Genomic DNA, 17,687 nt, shown 5'->3' with positions numbered 1-17,687 from the left:
AAATGTCACTGAATCAGTTTATTGACATGTTACACATTATTTTCATCCTGCTGCATCAAGAAAACCAAAGTCACAGACAGAACATGAAGGAAAAGCACTAAAAGCAGATTCAGACCACTAATAAGAAAAGAAGAAAATAAAAATGCCAAAAACGGAGAGACCCGCTGAACTGCACACACAGAGCCACATGTGGTTTTTGGATCTTTAGGTAATAAAAACCAGACGTTTGTGTGGGAGCTCTGCGAGGCTCAGTGCTCGAGGCGGCCCAGGAACCGCAGGTTGAGAATCTTGAGCTGGTCGTCCAGCTCCATGCGCACGATGCCGTCGTCTCCGTCGATGCTCAGAAGGATCCCCGTGGCCTCGCGGTCCTCTCCGAGAATCACCTTCACCTGAAACGGGGCACAGCGAACGCAGCGTTGAGCCTCACACGCGCTCTAAACGAACGATCTGCAGACAGCTGGACGCCAGAAACCGCGACTGTGGTTCTTACCTTGTTGTTTTTGGTGGGCGTGACCGGCTCCAGGTGATCGCTGCCGACGCTCACCACCTTCTCAGACTCCTGCATGAACACCGAGCACATCCCTCCCTACACGCGCACGCACGCACGCGCACACACACACACACGCACGCACACACACACACACGCACACACACACACACCAATGAAAAATATTCAAAGGAGCTGCTTTAAAATCAATTTCAGACCTAAACAAAGACACTGAATCCGTTTCATCTCCACCGCCACTCACGAAGCTGCGCTCGGCTGTAATGGTTACTGCACGCCGGCCAATCAGAAGCCTCAGACGGCCTGACATCACAAAGGAGCTAAAGGTGCACATGTCTGTGCTCCTGTCCACACGTAAGCAGAGTTTGAGGCCAAAGCTGTCTGTGCGCTAAACGGTGAAATCCGTCAAACGCTTGAATGTTTCTGACTTTCGACAGTAACGGAGGCGTGTTCCTAAACACCGTGGGCGGGAGGCCAGAGGAACATCGCTGTCAGAGTTACTCAGAAATGATTCAGCTCCGCCTGTTGTGACAAACACGACTTCCTGAGTCAGGACTCGATATGGAACAGATTAACGCCTCCTGTGAAGAAACGCTTTCTTTTGTGTTTATAAAGGAGCATTTATGTTGATCCAGCGAGCCGCCATCCAACAGCAGCAGGAAGCAGGAAGCAGAACCAGATGGCTCTTAAGCTCTCGGCGAATTTGGAGACATTTCACAACTGTGATGCGGTTCTAAGCAGCAACATCTCTAATAACACCTCAGATCGTTGTGTGCGAGAGCTGCGTCTCCGACTCCCAGAATAACATTTTTCACACATTTCACAACATTTTATGCTCGAGCGCAGCCAGATCTCCCAAAAAACATTTCTCAGTAATATCAGAGACTCGCAGGGAGCGAGGACGCCATCAGCGCTGCTGCGCGCCAAGTGTTCAGACTCACCGTGACGCTGCGGATGACCCCGGTCTGCCCCATCAGGTCCATGAACGAGTCCTTCACTCGGACCAGGATGTCTGTGGTCACCCAGTCGCTGCCGCCCTGCTCGATGTTGGAGCCTGGGGTGTGAGGGTTGTAGCCTCCAGGAGAGGGCGCTCCGGGCGTCATGGGACTGTAGCCCACGGGACTCGGACTGGGACTCGCCTGTGCAGATGACATGACGCAGACTGAGAACAAATTTCAGAAAAATCTAGACCTCCACAAACAGAAAGGTCCTAAAGCAGGAGTGGGCAACTCCAGGCCTCGAGGGCCGGTGTCCTGCAGGTTTTAGGTCTCACCCTGAGTCAACACACCTGAATCACATGATTAGTTCATTACCAGGCCTCTGGAGAACGTTTAAAATCAGCTGTGTTGGATCGAGGACACATCTAAAACCTGGAGGACACATCTAAAACCTGTAGGACACCAGCCCTGAGGCCTGGAGTTGCCCGCCCTTCATCCAAACTCTGATTAACAAAAGAAATCTTAAAAAAAACATACAAAAAAAACCCAGAACACAAATATTCAGGGAAAGCCCGAGCAGCTCAGCGTCGTTGTCTACCTGGTAAGCCATGGGGGACGGCGTGGGGTGGTAGCTGGCTGGTGAGTGCGTATTCTGGTAGCCGACAGGTGAGGGCGCCACCTGGTGGTAGCTCTGAGGGCTGGGGCTGGGCTGGTAGGAGCCCTGAGGGGACGGGGCCGCATATGGAGAATACTGCTCTGTGTTATACCTGCACACAGAAACACAAATATACAAATCGAGAATCGAGGACCCAGATCAGCTATGTCGCTACGTCAGCTATGGAGGGGAGGGCGAGGGTGTGTTTCTGTGCCTTATACTCACATCGCGGGCGTGCCAGGTGTCTGAGGGTTGTACTGAGGGTTGACTTGTGGCGAGGGGACCTCGGGGTAACCCGGGGTCTGAGGGTTGGGGGTCGTCCCGTAGGCCTGAGGGGACGGAGAGGGTTCGTCATCGTAGCCGAAGTCGTAGTCTTCCTCATTTCTGAGAAGAAATAAATCACGTGTTAGACAGAAAGAAGAAAAAAAGAAGGGAACGCTGTGTTTACCGGTCACTGCGTCACCTGGACGGTGTGTTGGGGTTGCTGGGATCCCACGCTCCGCTCTGACCTGGAGTCCTGCTCCCATCATGCAGTGGGGTCTGAGATCCATAGTGGGGCGTACGGCTTCCTGTTAGGAGGCAAAAGATGCTGTGAGTTAGAGGCGAGAGCACTGTGCTGCTCACAGGTGAGGACAGTCACCTCTATGCTGATGACACAGTCATGACGCACGCCCACTCTACGGTCCAGTGTCAGCACCAGCTCCCCTTGTTTTAACGGGCACGTCGCATTTGGACGTAAGACGTACAAGTCGAAGCAACTTTATACGAGCACCAACAGTCAGCTGCGTTTAGCTTCAGACCCTCAGGTGACGAGTTAAAGGACCACCACCACCAGTTCAAACTAGAGGAGGTTACTGGTTAAACTTCAACTAAAGGCGGACCTCAGTTTAATCAGAGCCAGGCTCAGAGAAAAGTGAGGCGCTACTTTACAAACAATGAACTCATCCATTAATCATCAATATATTCACTGATGAACCAACAGCTCCGCCCACTGCTGTTCTTGCTCCCACCTGGTAACACAAACTGAATACTGATAACTAGGGATGGGTCCCGGTTCTGACATAAACGGTAGTAACCAGACCAAAAAGCAGCGCACATTTCGTTGCTTTTTTTCCTGAGCTGTGATACACTTCTAGCCAATCATTTTACGTTTCCGAGGATAGTAGGCGGGTCCAGGTACGTACGTTCAGTTAGAGCAGAGCTACAGATTAAAAATGCCCAAGGCGAAGCGGTCAAAGTCTGGCTGTACTTCACAGCAAAAGATGCAAACTCAGCAGCAACAAGTGCTTTAAGCTGATACTGTGATACTGTCAAAGGAGGTAACACCTCGAATCTGATGAAACACCTGGCGACGCATAGCGTTTTTTTAAAAGCCCAGAAATGTGCCGTATTTGATAGCTTGCTGCGAGACCTCACACCGTGCACATCTACTGCGGGTGTGGTGCCTGTTATCGGACCCGGAGTTAGCAACATCCCCCACAAACCCGAAGAGGAGAGTCCTGGCCCCTAGCCCTGCCAGTGTAGCAGAAATGATGAGGATGATGATGCAGCAGCAGCCGTTCTTCTCTGCGTGAGTAGCTTCATGTTGTTCGTGTGTAATTTACGTTGAGTAGGCTAACCACGTTATTACATTAATGCATGTAAGGTGAACTAGCAAACACCATCATAGCTACATGCGGCTGTCTTCTTGTTTGATGGCAGATACTCCCTTCACCCTGGCCAAAAAGGCTAAAATGACCAAAGAAAAAGTGGAAAACAGTTAAACATGAGAGGTCTTTGGACAAAGTTTGTGTTTTTCCCATTGTTTAAGCACTGCTTCCAGCCAAGAGTGATGCCATATATGCCCCATAGCTGCAGAAAAGGCTAACATTGTTATCTTTTTACAAAAACTAGCTGAACATGAGAGGTTTTTGGACCAATTTTGTGTTCTCCATTCTTTAAGCACCGTTTAAGCACCGGCACCATTTCAAAAGTACCGGTTTGGCACCGGTATCAGATAAAACCTAAACGATACCCATCCCTAACGATAACACTGTAACACATCTGTTACAAAGAGAAGCAGAAATTCAATCGGAGGAACACAAACCCAAAAAACAAACACGTGCTTTTAGCCGATAGAGGACGACCAAACCGTGGCCTACCGTCGTGCAGCGGAGTCTGAGATCCATACATCGGTGTCCTGGAGCCGACGCCATACATGGGAGTCTGGGAGCCGTAAATGGGAGTACGTACATGGGTGGAGGTGAACCCACTGGGCCTCTTCGCTCCACCGCTGCAGAGAAGAAGGATCGGGGAGGGAATCATGAGCGTAAACAAACACAGCTGCTGCCAGCACGGAGAAAATGATTTCCTGTGTGTGTGTTAAGGACTCAGTGAAGATACGTACACGGTGGTTAATCGCTGTCGGTCCACAGAGATGGTCTGACAGGTGGAGTGCAGCTCCACCCTGGCCGTGGACTCGGTTGCATCCTTCACGACACCAATGTATCCTGGGGAAGGGAGGCAAAGCCATCAGCACCGACCCCCCCACCGGTCCCATCCTTCACACCGGTTTCCTCGGTCTTACCTTTGTAAGGACCCTGGGAGATACGGACCGTCTGACCAATCAGCTCGTTGTCTCTGCGTCCTCGGCCCCGCCCCATTCCTCCTCCGCCGCCTCCTCTCTGCTGAGCACCTGAAAGGCCACACCAGCACCTCCATCAGTCAGCGAATCATTTTGTTTCTTTCGCACCAGAGAAAGAAAAGCGCGCCGACTCGTCAGCATCAGTAACCTGATCACAGACAGTCGAACAGGTCGGTCTCTGCTTCCCTCAACATTTCTTCTAATCAGAGACAGAAAAAACAAAACGAACGGTCTCTGTTTTTGCACGTTCATCACAAAGACAAGTTTTAATTGCTTGTTTTCCTTCCATGACATTGAAACAGAGCCACACGCCTCCACGTTCCTGAAAAGTTCCTCTGGAAGTTATGAGATTAAAACATCTTTGACCCCCAGAGAGCTGGACGACCCCTCTGGCTCCAGACGGACGTGAAAAAACAAATGTGTCAGTAAACCGGAGGCGCCTCAGAGACGAGACGTCTGTGCACAGGAAGAACCGAGGTACGAATAAATCCCACCTGTCAGAGGTAGTAAGCGAGAGACCTGCAACATCATCACGCCAAGTCTGGAAGTGCCTGGGAAATCCCCAAATCTTAATGTGATCGATCAAGAGATGATGACTCTTTCTATAAATCTGGTTCAGAAACAGTGACAGCGTTTGAAACGCTTCTGATTGTACAGGAAGAATGAATCTGGCTAAGCTGAACTAAGAACCTCCAATCAATCGCTCGATCGATCGAAATCAGGGAATCTGGATGTCAGTGCGGCTGCGGTCGCAAACAAAGCCAGATATACGCTTTGTTCTCTCGAGTGAAAAACCTTTGGCGGACTTATTTTCATCCCCTCATCGTGTTTTCCAAAGAGCGGCACCCCCGTCGTTAAGCTGCTGTGTGTTTCCAGCACTCACCTCCTCCGCCGTGGTGCACGGGGCTGCTGATGCGAGGGCTCATCGGTGCGAATCCTCCCACTGTGAAGTTGGTCACGTCTCTGGGCTAAAACACACAAACAGTCAAATTGTTCAAGCTCGACATGCTACAAGAAATCTGACGAATCCTTTTCTCTGCTGCGCATGAAACGCTGGGCGAGTCGGTCCAGTGAAAGTGCGGCTCGCTCTGCAGAGGTCCAGGATGGCTCTGCTTTACACATTTGGAAGAGAACTGGCACCTCGAAGCCGTGTCGGCAGGCGCGCTCGGGGGATTGAATCGGTTTCATGAGGTGGGGAGACGGGTGCAGCGTCTCCGAGTGGCGTGAGGAAGCAAACCCGTCCACTACGACCCGACCCTCATCGTCAGAAAGAGGCCTGCTGCCACTGCTCTCATGCTGACAGACTCATTAAAGACAGGCTGAGCTTCCCAGCACATGGCAGTAATTCTTCCACATATTCACACGGAAAGCTTTTCCTGGGTTTGATATTGTTGATGAAGCCCCTCCACGTTTCACCCCCACAGCCCAAACACTGTTATACAACCCTGGACGCGCCTCAGAGCTGCTTCACACTCAAAACACATTTTTATTCAAGTTGCCAAGGACGACGCCGAGAAATGCTCTCAGTCCGGTTGCCCTGCAGCCACCGAGAGATCTCACACGGTTATGTGAGATATTAGAGGGCCTGGAAAAGCAGACGGTTTAATTTTCAGGCACAACAAAGAAGAAGCGAGCATGAGGTGCTGACCTTGGACCCGCCCGCCAGCACCAGGTGTCTGGTCTTGCAGACGAACATTCCTCCGTTCTCAACCAGCTTCTTACAGTGGAGGAAAGCGAAGCCTCGGAACAGGTGACGGATCTCGCCTTCCCGGCCCTGCAGGAGGAAACACGCGAGCGTTAAAGGCTTCTGCCCGCAGAGGAGTTCAGCTCTGACCCTCGAGCGGACAGCGACGCCGACAGCAGCCTCGCGTGAGTTCAAGTCTGCCATTAAACGTCACGTCGACAGAAATATTTAGCTGTGGGTGAAGTCGCGCTTACAGAATGCGGCCCGTCGATGACTTTGACGATGTCCTTCACGTGGATGCTGTTCTGCTCCGAGTCCAGCGCCACGGCGAAGCGGTTGTCCTTCCTGCGGTTCACCGCCTGGTGGCGCACGGTCATCACCTTCCCGTGCATGTTCAGCACCTGAAAGACAAAGAAGGCGTTTGTTAATCGTCGATCAACCGCCGCGCTTTCTGCGCTTCCCGGAGCGGACTATTACCTGGAATGTCTCCCTCTCCAGCCGAACAATAACGCCGACCGTCTGCGGGTCCAGCTGCACCAGCTCGCCCCATTCGTGCTGCCCGCCTACATCGACGCCGGACGCGGTCTCAGAGCAGAGCTGCAGGTCTCTGGGCAGCACTTTCAGCTGCAGACAGGAAGAGCGGATTTGTGATCACAGTCATGTTAGCATTTTATTAAAACGGTTTCATTCCCCACAGCGATAAGCCAGTGCTGGGCTGTCACCACACCACACTTTTATGACTACAGAGTCATTAAACGCCGTGTCATGACATCCAGCTTCAACTCGGCTCAACGCGCTTTTCCTTAGAAATCAGAGGACCGTGGGATCCAGGAGCTGGAGCCGGACTCCCAGCTGAAGGCTCTGCCTCCCATTCTCAGGAAGAACAAAGACGGGGTTGGATGGTTTAGTCTCTCCTTCGATTCAATGAGGAGAGCAAAGAGATTTGGTACCAACTCAGCAGCACATAAAGCATTCAGGGACCAGCGTTAGTCTGAACCTCGAAAACGAGAATCTGAGGTTCGTCCTCCAGCGGGTGAGCAGCCTCTCAGACTCCTGTGCCGGTGAGCAGTTTAAGGACTTCATGAGACACGACACACATGAAGAGTTCAAAGACAAAACTGTCAAAGCATCAGAACAAAATGAATCTCAGGAGGCGAGAGAGAAAACAAACAGAGTTATGATATCAAGTATTCACTGAGATCTCTCCAAATCCTCCCCACAGGGACTTTCCATGTGTTCAAGCTGTCAGTCGCAGGCTTGTTGCTTCCATAAAGAGACGCCTCTTCCAGTAAATCAGTGGGAGCTGCCAAACTGTTCTGTAGCAGCACGGAGCTGTCCCACTCTGCGCCTCAACTTTTCAAATCAAGCCCGAACCCTCATTTAACAACATCTGATTTTCCACTAGAGGACTCGAATGACCCGAGGCTTGGCAGAGGGGGACGGTGGAGGGTGAGGAACGGTGGGTGGAGACACTGCAAACCTCTTACCTCGTGCATGGTGAGGTCGGAGAACAGGATGACAAAGTTCTCCTCCACTCTGACGATGAGGCCGGTGTCGCCCTCGTATCGCCCGGCGATCACCTTCACGTGGTCGCCCATCCGGAAATATTTTCTCACCTCGTGAGCCGGGAACTCCAGAGGGTCCTGCACGGAGCACACACAGGACAGAGGGCAGGGCAACGGGAATATGTACAGTTACACCAGATAATGCTGCGTTACAGTAAGTCCCGCCCCCTCTACTCCTGTGCAATGAGGAGGCGTGGCTCTGAACGAATAACCAATCAAAAGGTTAAAGTTATGACTCCTGTGTCCTGTGTGCAGGATTACTGCAACTGTGCGCGCGTGTGCGTACCTTCAGGTCCTCGTGCTTGGGCATGATGGTGATCTTGTTGCCGTCCACGCTGAGGATCTTTCCCTGCAGGTTGATCAGCTCGCCCTCACACACCTCCACGTTGTCGCCGGCCTGCAGGTTGTGCTCACGCTCCTTACCTGAGCGCACACACAGATTCAAACTGAAGCTTCGTCGTAAACACGAGTTCATGTTCTCCACGTAGCGGGTTATAAACCAACTGTTTAAGTTGAAAGAACAGGTGTCACCAACAGTAACAGTTCTGTTTAAATCCATGAAAACTGAACAACTGCAAGTAAAACTGGGACCCAGGCATGAATTAATGACAGAGCTGATTAAAAACATCACGATTCGTTGTGCTGTAAAAACTGAGCTGCTGCTGGCTCAGCGGGCAGGAGAACGTCGTTTAGCAGCAGCGATTGTTTCTGTAACTTTATCCGTCTCGCTGTGCTTACGACAGGATCGGCCGACTGCGGTGAATTCGCCACAGCGGCTCCTTTTCAGCTGTGCTGCCGCGCTCAGGATCATCGTCCCGCTTTGGGACGTCCCACGCTGTAACCGTGGGCCCGACGGCCTCGCAGACAGCAGGTTTCACAGGACTGCAGATTTACAGAAAGACTCGTACCCGACTCTGTGACCACCTCCAGGTCGATTCCTTCCGGCTGGTCTTCAAACTTCTCCAGCTCTGACAGCGTGGGCTTCACTCCGTCTGTGATCTACAACAAACACGCCAAAATGACGTCACGATCGTTTTAACTTTGGATCAAAATCGGGGCATAAACTGTGGTAAAGAGCAAACATTAGCTTCTCCTCAGTTTAATTTCATTTATTATCTTGGCCAAAAATAAACCTCTCTAAGAAACGGCAGCTGTTTGTGTGAGGTTCAAAGAGCTCAGCTGTGCAGTGGTTAGGGGCTTGGCGGTCTTAAACAAACATGCTGCTGCCTCACACTGAGCTTCACAGAGGGAAAAATCACACATAACAGAGTGCTTCATGTAGACTTTGTGAGGACGAGGAGTGAGATCTGCAGTGAGCATGTTTCAAGCTGTTTGCATATAAAGTTTGGACTGTGCATCACTGCAGCAGGCGGACTGGCCCGTTTCCTCTGCAACTCTCACTCTCTCATTTAAACGAGCTCCAGGTTCACAGTAACAGTGAGTCTGTGAAGAGTCTTCCTCACCACAGCGGACATGGCGAAGCTCTTGAAGAGGAATCCTTTGCGGCTGTAACGGTTTCCCTCAAAGATCATGAAGTCTCCGTCATGGCTGACCTCTCCTCCCAGAGACCTGAGGAGTGAAAACCACAGAGTGTCATCACGCTGCTGCCTCAGCGAGGAACCCCAGCATGCTCGAGGCCGGACAGGCCGTTACCTGATCTTCTCAGCATCAAACAGCCTCTGTGGAGGCCTCTTGAACTTCTTCCTCTTGGCAAACCAGTCTTTCTGTAACACACACACACACACACACACACACACACACACACACACAGTTACGCATCAGAGCAGCGACTCGAGTGGAGAAAAGACCTTCGAGTTTGACCTACCAGGCTCATCTTGGCCTTTATGCGGTCCAGGTCTATCCGAGGGATCATCTTCAGGGAGATGGTGTTCTGGCTCGGCTCCACGTAGTCCACCTGGAGAACAGAGACGTGACGTTTACGCTCACGGAGCAGCTTACGTTCCTCCGCTCTCGAGCTTAAACTTTAGCTTTTGTTTCTCAGGAAGTGGGGAAGAGGTGCTGGTTAGCCACGTGACCGTAAGCAGCTGTTTACCAGCTTCAGCCACACATGGCTCCGAGTTCACACAGCGATCATTTTACGGCTGAACGAAGTGGAATTTTATCAGAGGACGTGTTTGTGAGAGGAATCGGGAGGTGAAGGGAAGCAGACTGGAAAACGGCTGGAGGGTAAAGCCTTGTTTGCTTGGCACAGCGGAGCAGCTGTAACTGTGGTGATGGGGAACAGTAAACAGCTCCGCCCTTTCTCAATTCTCAAGTACGGACTCGTGATTTGTACACATCCGGGAATTTTTCGCGTTCTCGGCTTGATGCGTACTTTGAATTGGAACAGTACTTTGTCTCCGACTGATGACGTATCACGAGTACACGAGAATGCACAAGTATGCGTATTGAGACAGGCCCCTCCTCCTGCTGGGCTGAAGCTGGCACCCTGGAACATGTGACCTTTAACCCCCAGGAGAGCACTCGGACTACGTAAACATCGGTAAACATGATTTGAAATCTGACGAGTGAAAACGCCCCCCCCCCTCTGAGCACCTGAGCGATGTCGTCCTTGTACAGGCCCCGCTTCAGCCTGACCCACGACTTGGGCTTCAGGTTGGTGACCTCCTTGACGACCTTCAGCACGTCCGTCATCTCCTTGATGGGGACCATCTGCTGGTTCCAGAAGCCCATCCTCAGATTGCCGATGCCCTCGATGGCGGCCTTGACGTGCGTCTGCTTGTACGACTCCACGTAGATGTAGCCCTTCACGTGATCCGGGGCCACCACGGACTTGATCTGCAGAGGCTGCGGGTGGAGGAGAGGAAGATCAGCAGGTCAAAACTCAAACTAGGAAAATCAGCTGCGACCTTTGACCTCAGAAACTTTGTGTCATTGGTTATTTCTCTCTAAGCGAGGATCCATTCAGGTCACCGGTTCTTTTTGTTGTAGATGTAATAAAAACTTGGGCCTGTATCAGGTTAAAACCCTCCGTCCTGCTGTCCTGCATCAGCAGCGCAGAGAAAACTTCCAGCCAATCAGAGGCGAGTTCTTACCGTGTCAGTGAACTGGTAGGCGATGAACTTCCTCATCAGTGCGATGGCGGTCGCCCTCTCCTCTCCGATCTGCAGAGACAGGAAGCATCATAAAGGTGTGCATCCTCCCGGTGTGTGTGTGTGTGTGTGTGTGTGTGTACCTTGCACTTGACTGTCCACAGGTTGGGGTCCCTGATGGGGACAAACACACATTAAACCACTGTAATAATGTCAGCGAAGTCTGGAAGCTGATTGGTGGATCAGTGTTTACATACTTGACTCCAGGAAGAAGCTGCTGCTGGGTGATGTCATCGGAAAGCTCCTCGGACCCTCCAGAGTAACTGCGCACCACAGAAGAAGAAAAAGCAACAGTTTTGGTGGTCTGTCACAGTCTGTGTGGGAAACAGTTCGTCCAGCTCGCCATCGCGCGACTAAGAATCATGTGACGTCATTAAAGTAACCGACGCTGGCAGCTCAGCGTGTCGTGGTGTCTGAGGCAGAGGAGCCCAACCTGCAGGAGGAAGGACAAAGGTACTCACTGCTCCCCTCCGGACGACTTGGCGTACTTCCTCATGTAGTACTCGCCCAGCGCCTCCTCCCTGGAGTCTCTGCAACACAAAGACAAACTCAATGTTCACGTGTGAGCTGTGAAGTGTGCCGTCAAACTGAAGCTGAGAATCTCAGTGACACGTTATTCTGTTTAAAAACGCAGGCCGGGAAAAATTCCTCTTTTGTGTTTTCAGCTGGTCTGGTTGGACGGCGCTTTTAAATAATAGCTAGCTTTTATTTTACTTGAAAGGATAAAGGTTTCAGCTGAATGGAGCTGTGCAGGGTAAATCATTCCCTGTATGAAGACGGGGCTCAGTACAAAGTAAACCACAGAGTCTGCGTGTTACCTGCAGTGAATGGCGGACGGCCACGCCCCCAATCAGACCGAACAGGGGAGTGACCTCTCCCACAGGCTGAGAGTTTCCCATCAGCAGATCAAACTGTGGCTTTCAGTCCATTCCTAATAAAAACCCTCCGACTTTTATTTTGGCGGTCAAAAACAAAAGCTTTACCTCCAGAGGTTCTGCAGCCGCCGGGATCCAGAGTGATCCTCATCCAGAACCACGTGGTCGATGTTTGACACTGAAGGCGAGAAGAGACGGTTTGTTTCCAGTCCAGTGAACTGAAGCGTATTCGACAGTTATGACATGAAAAACTTACCTTCAGCCTCCTCTGCTCAGGACCGCCCGGAGAGGAAGAGGAGTGAAAAAGGAGACGGAGGGGGAGGAAGGACAGGAGACAAACCCAAAAGGAAGGGAGAAAGTGTGAGGAGCCAAAAGACAGTGAGTCAGGCAACAGCAACACAAAGCATGATGGGAAAAATACACAAACAACAACACTGTGATTATCGGTGACGTGCAGCACGGGGGAGCATGGAGACGTGATGTGGTTCAGGAGGAAGTACAGCAGAAACACAGCGCCGCTGTCAGCCAATCACATCAGGCGCGAAGGTACCCGCTCACCCAGTCTCGTTTAAATAAAGTTAGAAACAAGCAGCGGGGTCGACTCGAGCATCCGCGGTGAAGTGACGTCACCTCGCTCAGATCAGAGAGGCGAGCGCATGGTACGACCCGTTTAAGCTAGCCGTGGCGCTCACTGCCGCTAACCGCAGGGTTGGGCCCAAAACACGGGTTTACGGCCGACTCTGAGACGTCAGCGTCACCGAAGGAGCTCACAGATCAGAGTCGTTGGTTGTGATGATGTCACAGCTGGGTCACGTGTCAGCCAATGCAGTGGCGCTAAGCTAAGGTCAACACGACGGCGTAAACATCCTGCATCTACATATCGGTTACCCGGGCAACCGGCACAACGGCTTTGCTTTAGACGCAGCTTTTTGCTTCGATTCTGTTTCTACTGTACATCCACCTTCAGCAAAGCTACACCACCATTATCATCATCAGCATCATCACAAAAGCTCCACCCACATTGGTTAGTGTGTAAACTGAAATCATGGCAGCTCCGTCAGGTAGCAGGTTCAGGCAAATGGTCACACTTGGTTCTCTGAGAGCCGTCTTAGGTTCAAACATCAATTTAAAGAGTTTCTACTTTCTTTAATCTGCTGTTTGGCGTTTTTTGCTCAACGAGCCAGTCATGGATTTGCCCTCGGTGCTTCCTCGCGTTACGCCACACACTCACGAATGCAGCAATGCTGAGATGAGGTGTGGGGGTGGGGTTAATACACTCAGGGACGTGGATTTAATCAAATGGATGGGGCTGGAATCCTATTTACAGCATGGGCATCGATGGAAAACATCAGAGCGTCGGGAGCAGATTTACCGTTAACTGGAGGCCGCATGCACGACAGAGGAGCCGGCAAGACAGAGAGAGCAGAGTCAGAAAACAGCCTGCACACATGGACATCACACTGTAAGAGCGCCACTTCCTACTGACACATGTGAGGGTCCTGCCCGTGGTTCGGTTCGTGTTGACGCGAGTACTGACAAAGTTCTGGACGGATCTGCGCCCCGAATAAGAAGCGGCTCAATGTTTCCCACCGCATCCTCACAGACACAGTAATCAGGAAACGTTTTGATGTCATCGGCGTTCTTCCAGGTTCTACACATCCAGGGCCCTTCATCAACACTGGATCAATCTGACTTTCCTTCTCCTTCACTCAGCACACGGCTGCTGTGACGACGGACGTCTGACGTGAAACAGCGAGTGTGAGGAAAAAGCTGCTCGTTAGCGACGAGCCATTTCGGCAGCCGATAGCTGGAAAAAAACGATTAACGACCTCGGCGGCCAGCAGCCGACCGGCACGACTGGTCCGCCTCAGCTTTGGTGATTCGAACTCTGGTATAAAAAGTCATGCGGATTGGACCACACGTGGCGGGTCGAGTGCGGCCCGCAGCGCTCTGTAAGCCCTGAAAAATCTGATCAAACATCCAGCTGCTCCTGGGTCTGTTCCTCTGCATCGCACACATTAAACTGAAATGATGACACGTCACATGATCCGAGGCTGACAGCTGATTGGAGAACAAACACAGATTTGGTCTTTGGGCGTACATTTGGTTTGGTTGCTGTTTTTAAACAAGCTTAAAGGACTTTTCCAGTAAAACAGTGATGGTCGAGAAATATGGAGCCAATTTTCAGCGAGCGTCTCTCTGGTGAACAGACCAGGATAAATATTTAAGGAGTTGATTGTGGTGTTTCTGCACATTTCAGCTCATTAACTGCAGATCACACGCTCGCTGTTTTCCTGCTGAGTGTTGCCACATGTTTGGCTTTCTTCATCCAGCTAATGTGCAACTTTGTTTCTCTCCTGCTGGTTACTGCAAACTGCCCAGGAGTCACACTGTGGGCCTGACGTGACTGTTGTCACTAGAAGCCTTAATTTGTGTTGAACTGGGGGGGGGGCCTGGGGCTGCAGGCCCGAGCGTTCGCAGCTCCTCGGTTAAAACTTCGGTCGACGGGGAAGAAGGACTCACACTAACTTAACCCAGAGCTTCACGGGAGAGCGGACAATCACCGCAAACAACCGCTGCCAGCAGCTTGCAATGATCCGAGTCGGCGACACGAATGTTGGCAGTGGGCACTGCTTCTATTCTGCTTCTACTCCTGGATCGGGTGAGGGCCGCTCAGCACCTCCGTCTTGGTGCAGCTAAACTGTCGTCCTGCACAGACCACGCCGTGGAGCAATTTCTGAATCTGCTCCACGTCTCGGAGGCTCGGGCTGGAGTTAATTTGATGTTCTGTGTAGACGGCAACAGATTTGTGATTTTCAGCTATTTGCTCGTGGAGGTTCACGTAACTGCCAACCTGTTCCGCTCAGTCACAAACACACCGCAGCTCACTGCCATTTTAGCGCCGCCCTGATGCACTGAAGTCGCTTTGAAGACGGGCTACGACTAACGCGGGCCTCGTCCCGCTCCTCAAAGCAGCGACATCACAATAGTTTTGGTTGTGAACACCGATCGGACTCTTTGAACGTCAGTGTGCGAAACACGGACTTTAATAAGAACCGGCAGAAAAACAAAAGCGATGCGTCCGGAGGCGGGATGGCGACGGCTCCCCGGCTCAATCACAAACGTGAAATGAGCTGAGGTTACACCTCAGCAGGTGTGCTGTCAGCAGACTGGGATCGTGTAGCACGTTCAGTAATCTGTTCACTAGTTTAATGGATGAAACCAGTTTGTGCAACGTGATTAAACAGACACGATCCGTCAGTCGGAGCCTCGGGATCGAGTCTGGAGTTTAGAATCAATCTCATGCTGCAGGATTCCTAACAGCTCTCATCTTCACTTTCTTACCTTTCTCCAAAATATCCTCGACTCCGTCCTCCCACTGATCCTCGTCCTCGTACTCATCGTCCACATCTGGACAGACAAACACAGGGTCAGACGTGCATCATCATCACGAGGAGTCTGAGAGATCGTCGTCTGTTCACACCAGCTTCATCCAGGATGAACCCTCCGTGTCTCGGCTTCTTCCTCGGACGGTCGTCGTCGTCATCCTCCTCCTCTTCCTCGTCGTACTCCTCCTCATCCTCCAGGTCCTCCCCCTCCTCATCCGCTACCTTGTCACTGCCCACTGGGCTGCCCGTCTCCTCCTGGTGACACAACAACAAAAGCAGATGAAAATTAATCTCCTGCATCCCCTCTGGTCCCGCTGCGAGAGTCCGCTGCTTCTCCGCTTCTTCTGTTTTTCCAGGGATGGTTTATAAACACAGCCTCAGAGATCTGAGCCTCATCTGAGAACAGACCCTGCAAATTATTTTTTCACTCAGAAATTTGGTGCCATAAAGGCTGTTGGCCTATCGTCAGTCAAACGCATCTCTGATGAATAAATAAGTCAAATTTCCCGTCAGAGGGAGAAACTGCAATGACATTTGTATAGTAACATTTGCACATCCTTTACTTATCTGGGTAAAAAGTCTCATGAACGCTCAAGAGTTATATTCTAGAGTTTTGTCGAAGACGGCAGCTTTTACAGGAACATCACACACAAACGGGACATTTAATTTTACATTAAAATAAAAAGTCTTCGGTCATCAGTCTGACAGCATTTGCTTTTAAAGCAGTTGTACCGAAGTGTTCGAGCCCAAAGGCACAAACAGCAGGTAAGTATTTTAAAAAGCAGAATCAAAACACGGCGGTGGTGATGTCACTCAACTCCCTTTCCTGATGCTCTATAAAAACATTGCTTGTGGTAAGTCCAGTGTCACCTTTATTTATCAGAAATGTTCTCTTTTAGTTCGAGTGGGTGTAAAGTACCTGTGGTCTGGTGCCACGCAGGGATTTTTCAAACCGTCACAGGTGTTACTTTCATTTTGAGTAAGAGCAGAGCCGTTACTGTGGGTGACACCACAGATGCCCGAGGGCAGAAAAACTTTATCAACAGTTATTTTACATTAAATATGAACATTTAATCCAAAGAATTCTACGTTTTTGGTCATTATTAACCCTCCTTTGGTCCGGTAGGAGGATCGTGACTCTTTGTGTCACTGGTGTTTTTGTGTGTTTCATATTTAACACCCTATTGTAGCAAAAACAGCTTCAAAAACATCACACGATCACACTTAACACACCAGCGTGAAAACAATAAAAGATCAGCTCCTGATTTGCTGCATTACATGTATTATTTTGCTGTGACTCAGGAAATAATAGTTCATAAAAGCCTTTAAAAATGCCACAGGAGTAACACCGGTGCCAAAAACACCAAAGCTCTTTAAGTCAATGTACAAAAAAGACTTTTTAAAAACATTAACCTCTGATTTATGTGAAGCCAACAAGTGACCACGTTATTAATACTCCATCTGTAGAATGAGCCCCAACATCTGAAGAGGACTGCGTGGATTATAACGTGGGCACAGAGGAGGTACAATAACTCACAGTCATAAAGTTACTTATAAAACTGGTTATTTACTCTATTTTATAGATAGTCCCGCCATAAATCCAGTCGACTGCAGCAAATTTACCGGATCAAATAAGACCAGTAGACAGAAGACACACATACACACACGACCGGGTTTGTTCCCATAAAGTTTCTTAGCTTTTTATTATAAATTGTGCCGTTTTTATGCAGGTCTGACTGCGTTCTTCCTCGGTATCCTGCCGCACATGTCGCAGCTGCGCTCTCCTCTCTGTTTACCTCCTGTTAGCACACGTAGCTTGCCGGCTAGCTCACCTCATTCTCCTCCACTTCCTCGGCCTCTCCATCGCTGCTGCGCTCGCTCTGGTTGTCGGAGAAGTCGCTGTCCTCGCTGTCGGACATCTCGTCTCTGCGGACAGAAGCACTTTCAGCAACGGAAAAATTCACAAAGCAGCTCGGTGAAGCTTGAATCGAAGTCCGGCTGCGCGGCCACAACAACCAGAAGGGCCCAGCAGGAGAGGCTAATGCATAGCACAGAGGCAGGGTCCAATAACCCCGTCAGCAGCTGCAGTCAGAGCTTAAATAACGAGCTCTGCGGGTCTTCCTTACCTGCTTCAACCAGAGGGAGCCGGTTTAATCCAGATCTTTGATGAATAAATATGAATATAAGCTTATTTCTGCCTCTCTGGTGATTCTTTGCGTATTCTCGGGGAACAGCGAGATTTCGGAAAGCTGCTCAAAAACTCTCGCGGGGTTTTGCACAATGGGTAGGTAAACGATGACGAGGTGCCACTCCGCCATGTTTTGAGAACACGTTTGTTTC

At 50.6% G+C, this 17,687-nt stretch overlaps 1 protein-coding gene across 1 annotated transcript; it reads right to left on the bottom strand.

Annotated features, from left to right (window-relative positions):
- Window positions 1–3: 3 nt before the first annotated feature.
- On the bottom strand, window positions 4–17,632 carry supt5h (SPT5 homolog, DSIF elongation factor subunit). The gene is made up of 30 exons (XM_085429164.1): window positions 17,474–17,632; window positions 17,180–17,273; window positions 15,443–15,602; window positions 15,296–15,369; window positions 12,215–12,224; window positions 12,067–12,136; window positions 11,545–11,613; window positions 11,281–11,346; window positions 11,167–11,197; window positions 11,027–11,095; window positions 10,527–10,778; window positions 9,796–9,885; window positions 9,624–9,694; window positions 9,434–9,539; window positions 8,879–8,969; window positions 8,257–8,393; window positions 7,893–8,048; window positions 6,883–7,029; window positions 6,660–6,806; window positions 6,370–6,495; window positions 5,605–5,689; window positions 4,665–4,772; window positions 4,485–4,587; window positions 4,240–4,370; window positions 2,562–2,667; window positions 2,324–2,482; window positions 2,042–2,210; window positions 1,447–1,644; window positions 491–586; window positions 4–389 (listed from the first exon to the last, which is right to left on the bottom strand). The coding sequence occupies exons 2-30, from the start codon at window positions 17,264–17,266 to the stop codon at window positions 249–251; spliced, it is 3,255 nt and encodes a 1,084-aa protein (XP_085285290.1). The 5' UTR covers window positions 17,267–17,273; window positions 17,474–17,632; the 3' UTR covers window positions 4–248.
- Window positions 17,633–17,687: the final 55 nt, after the last annotated feature.

The sequence above is a fragment of the Rhamphochromis longiceps genome, linkage group LG14 (assembly GCF_057381845.1).
Source record: "Rhamphochromis longiceps isolate RC_006_pf linkage group LG14, R_longiceps_female_GT1.1, whole genome shotgun sequence".
NCBI lineage: Eukaryota > Metazoa > Chordata > Actinopteri > Cichliformes > Cichlidae > Rhamphochromis > Rhamphochromis longiceps.
The sequence above is the reverse complement of the archived record's forward strand: the minus strand, read 5'-3'. Positions and strand labels throughout refer to the sequence as shown.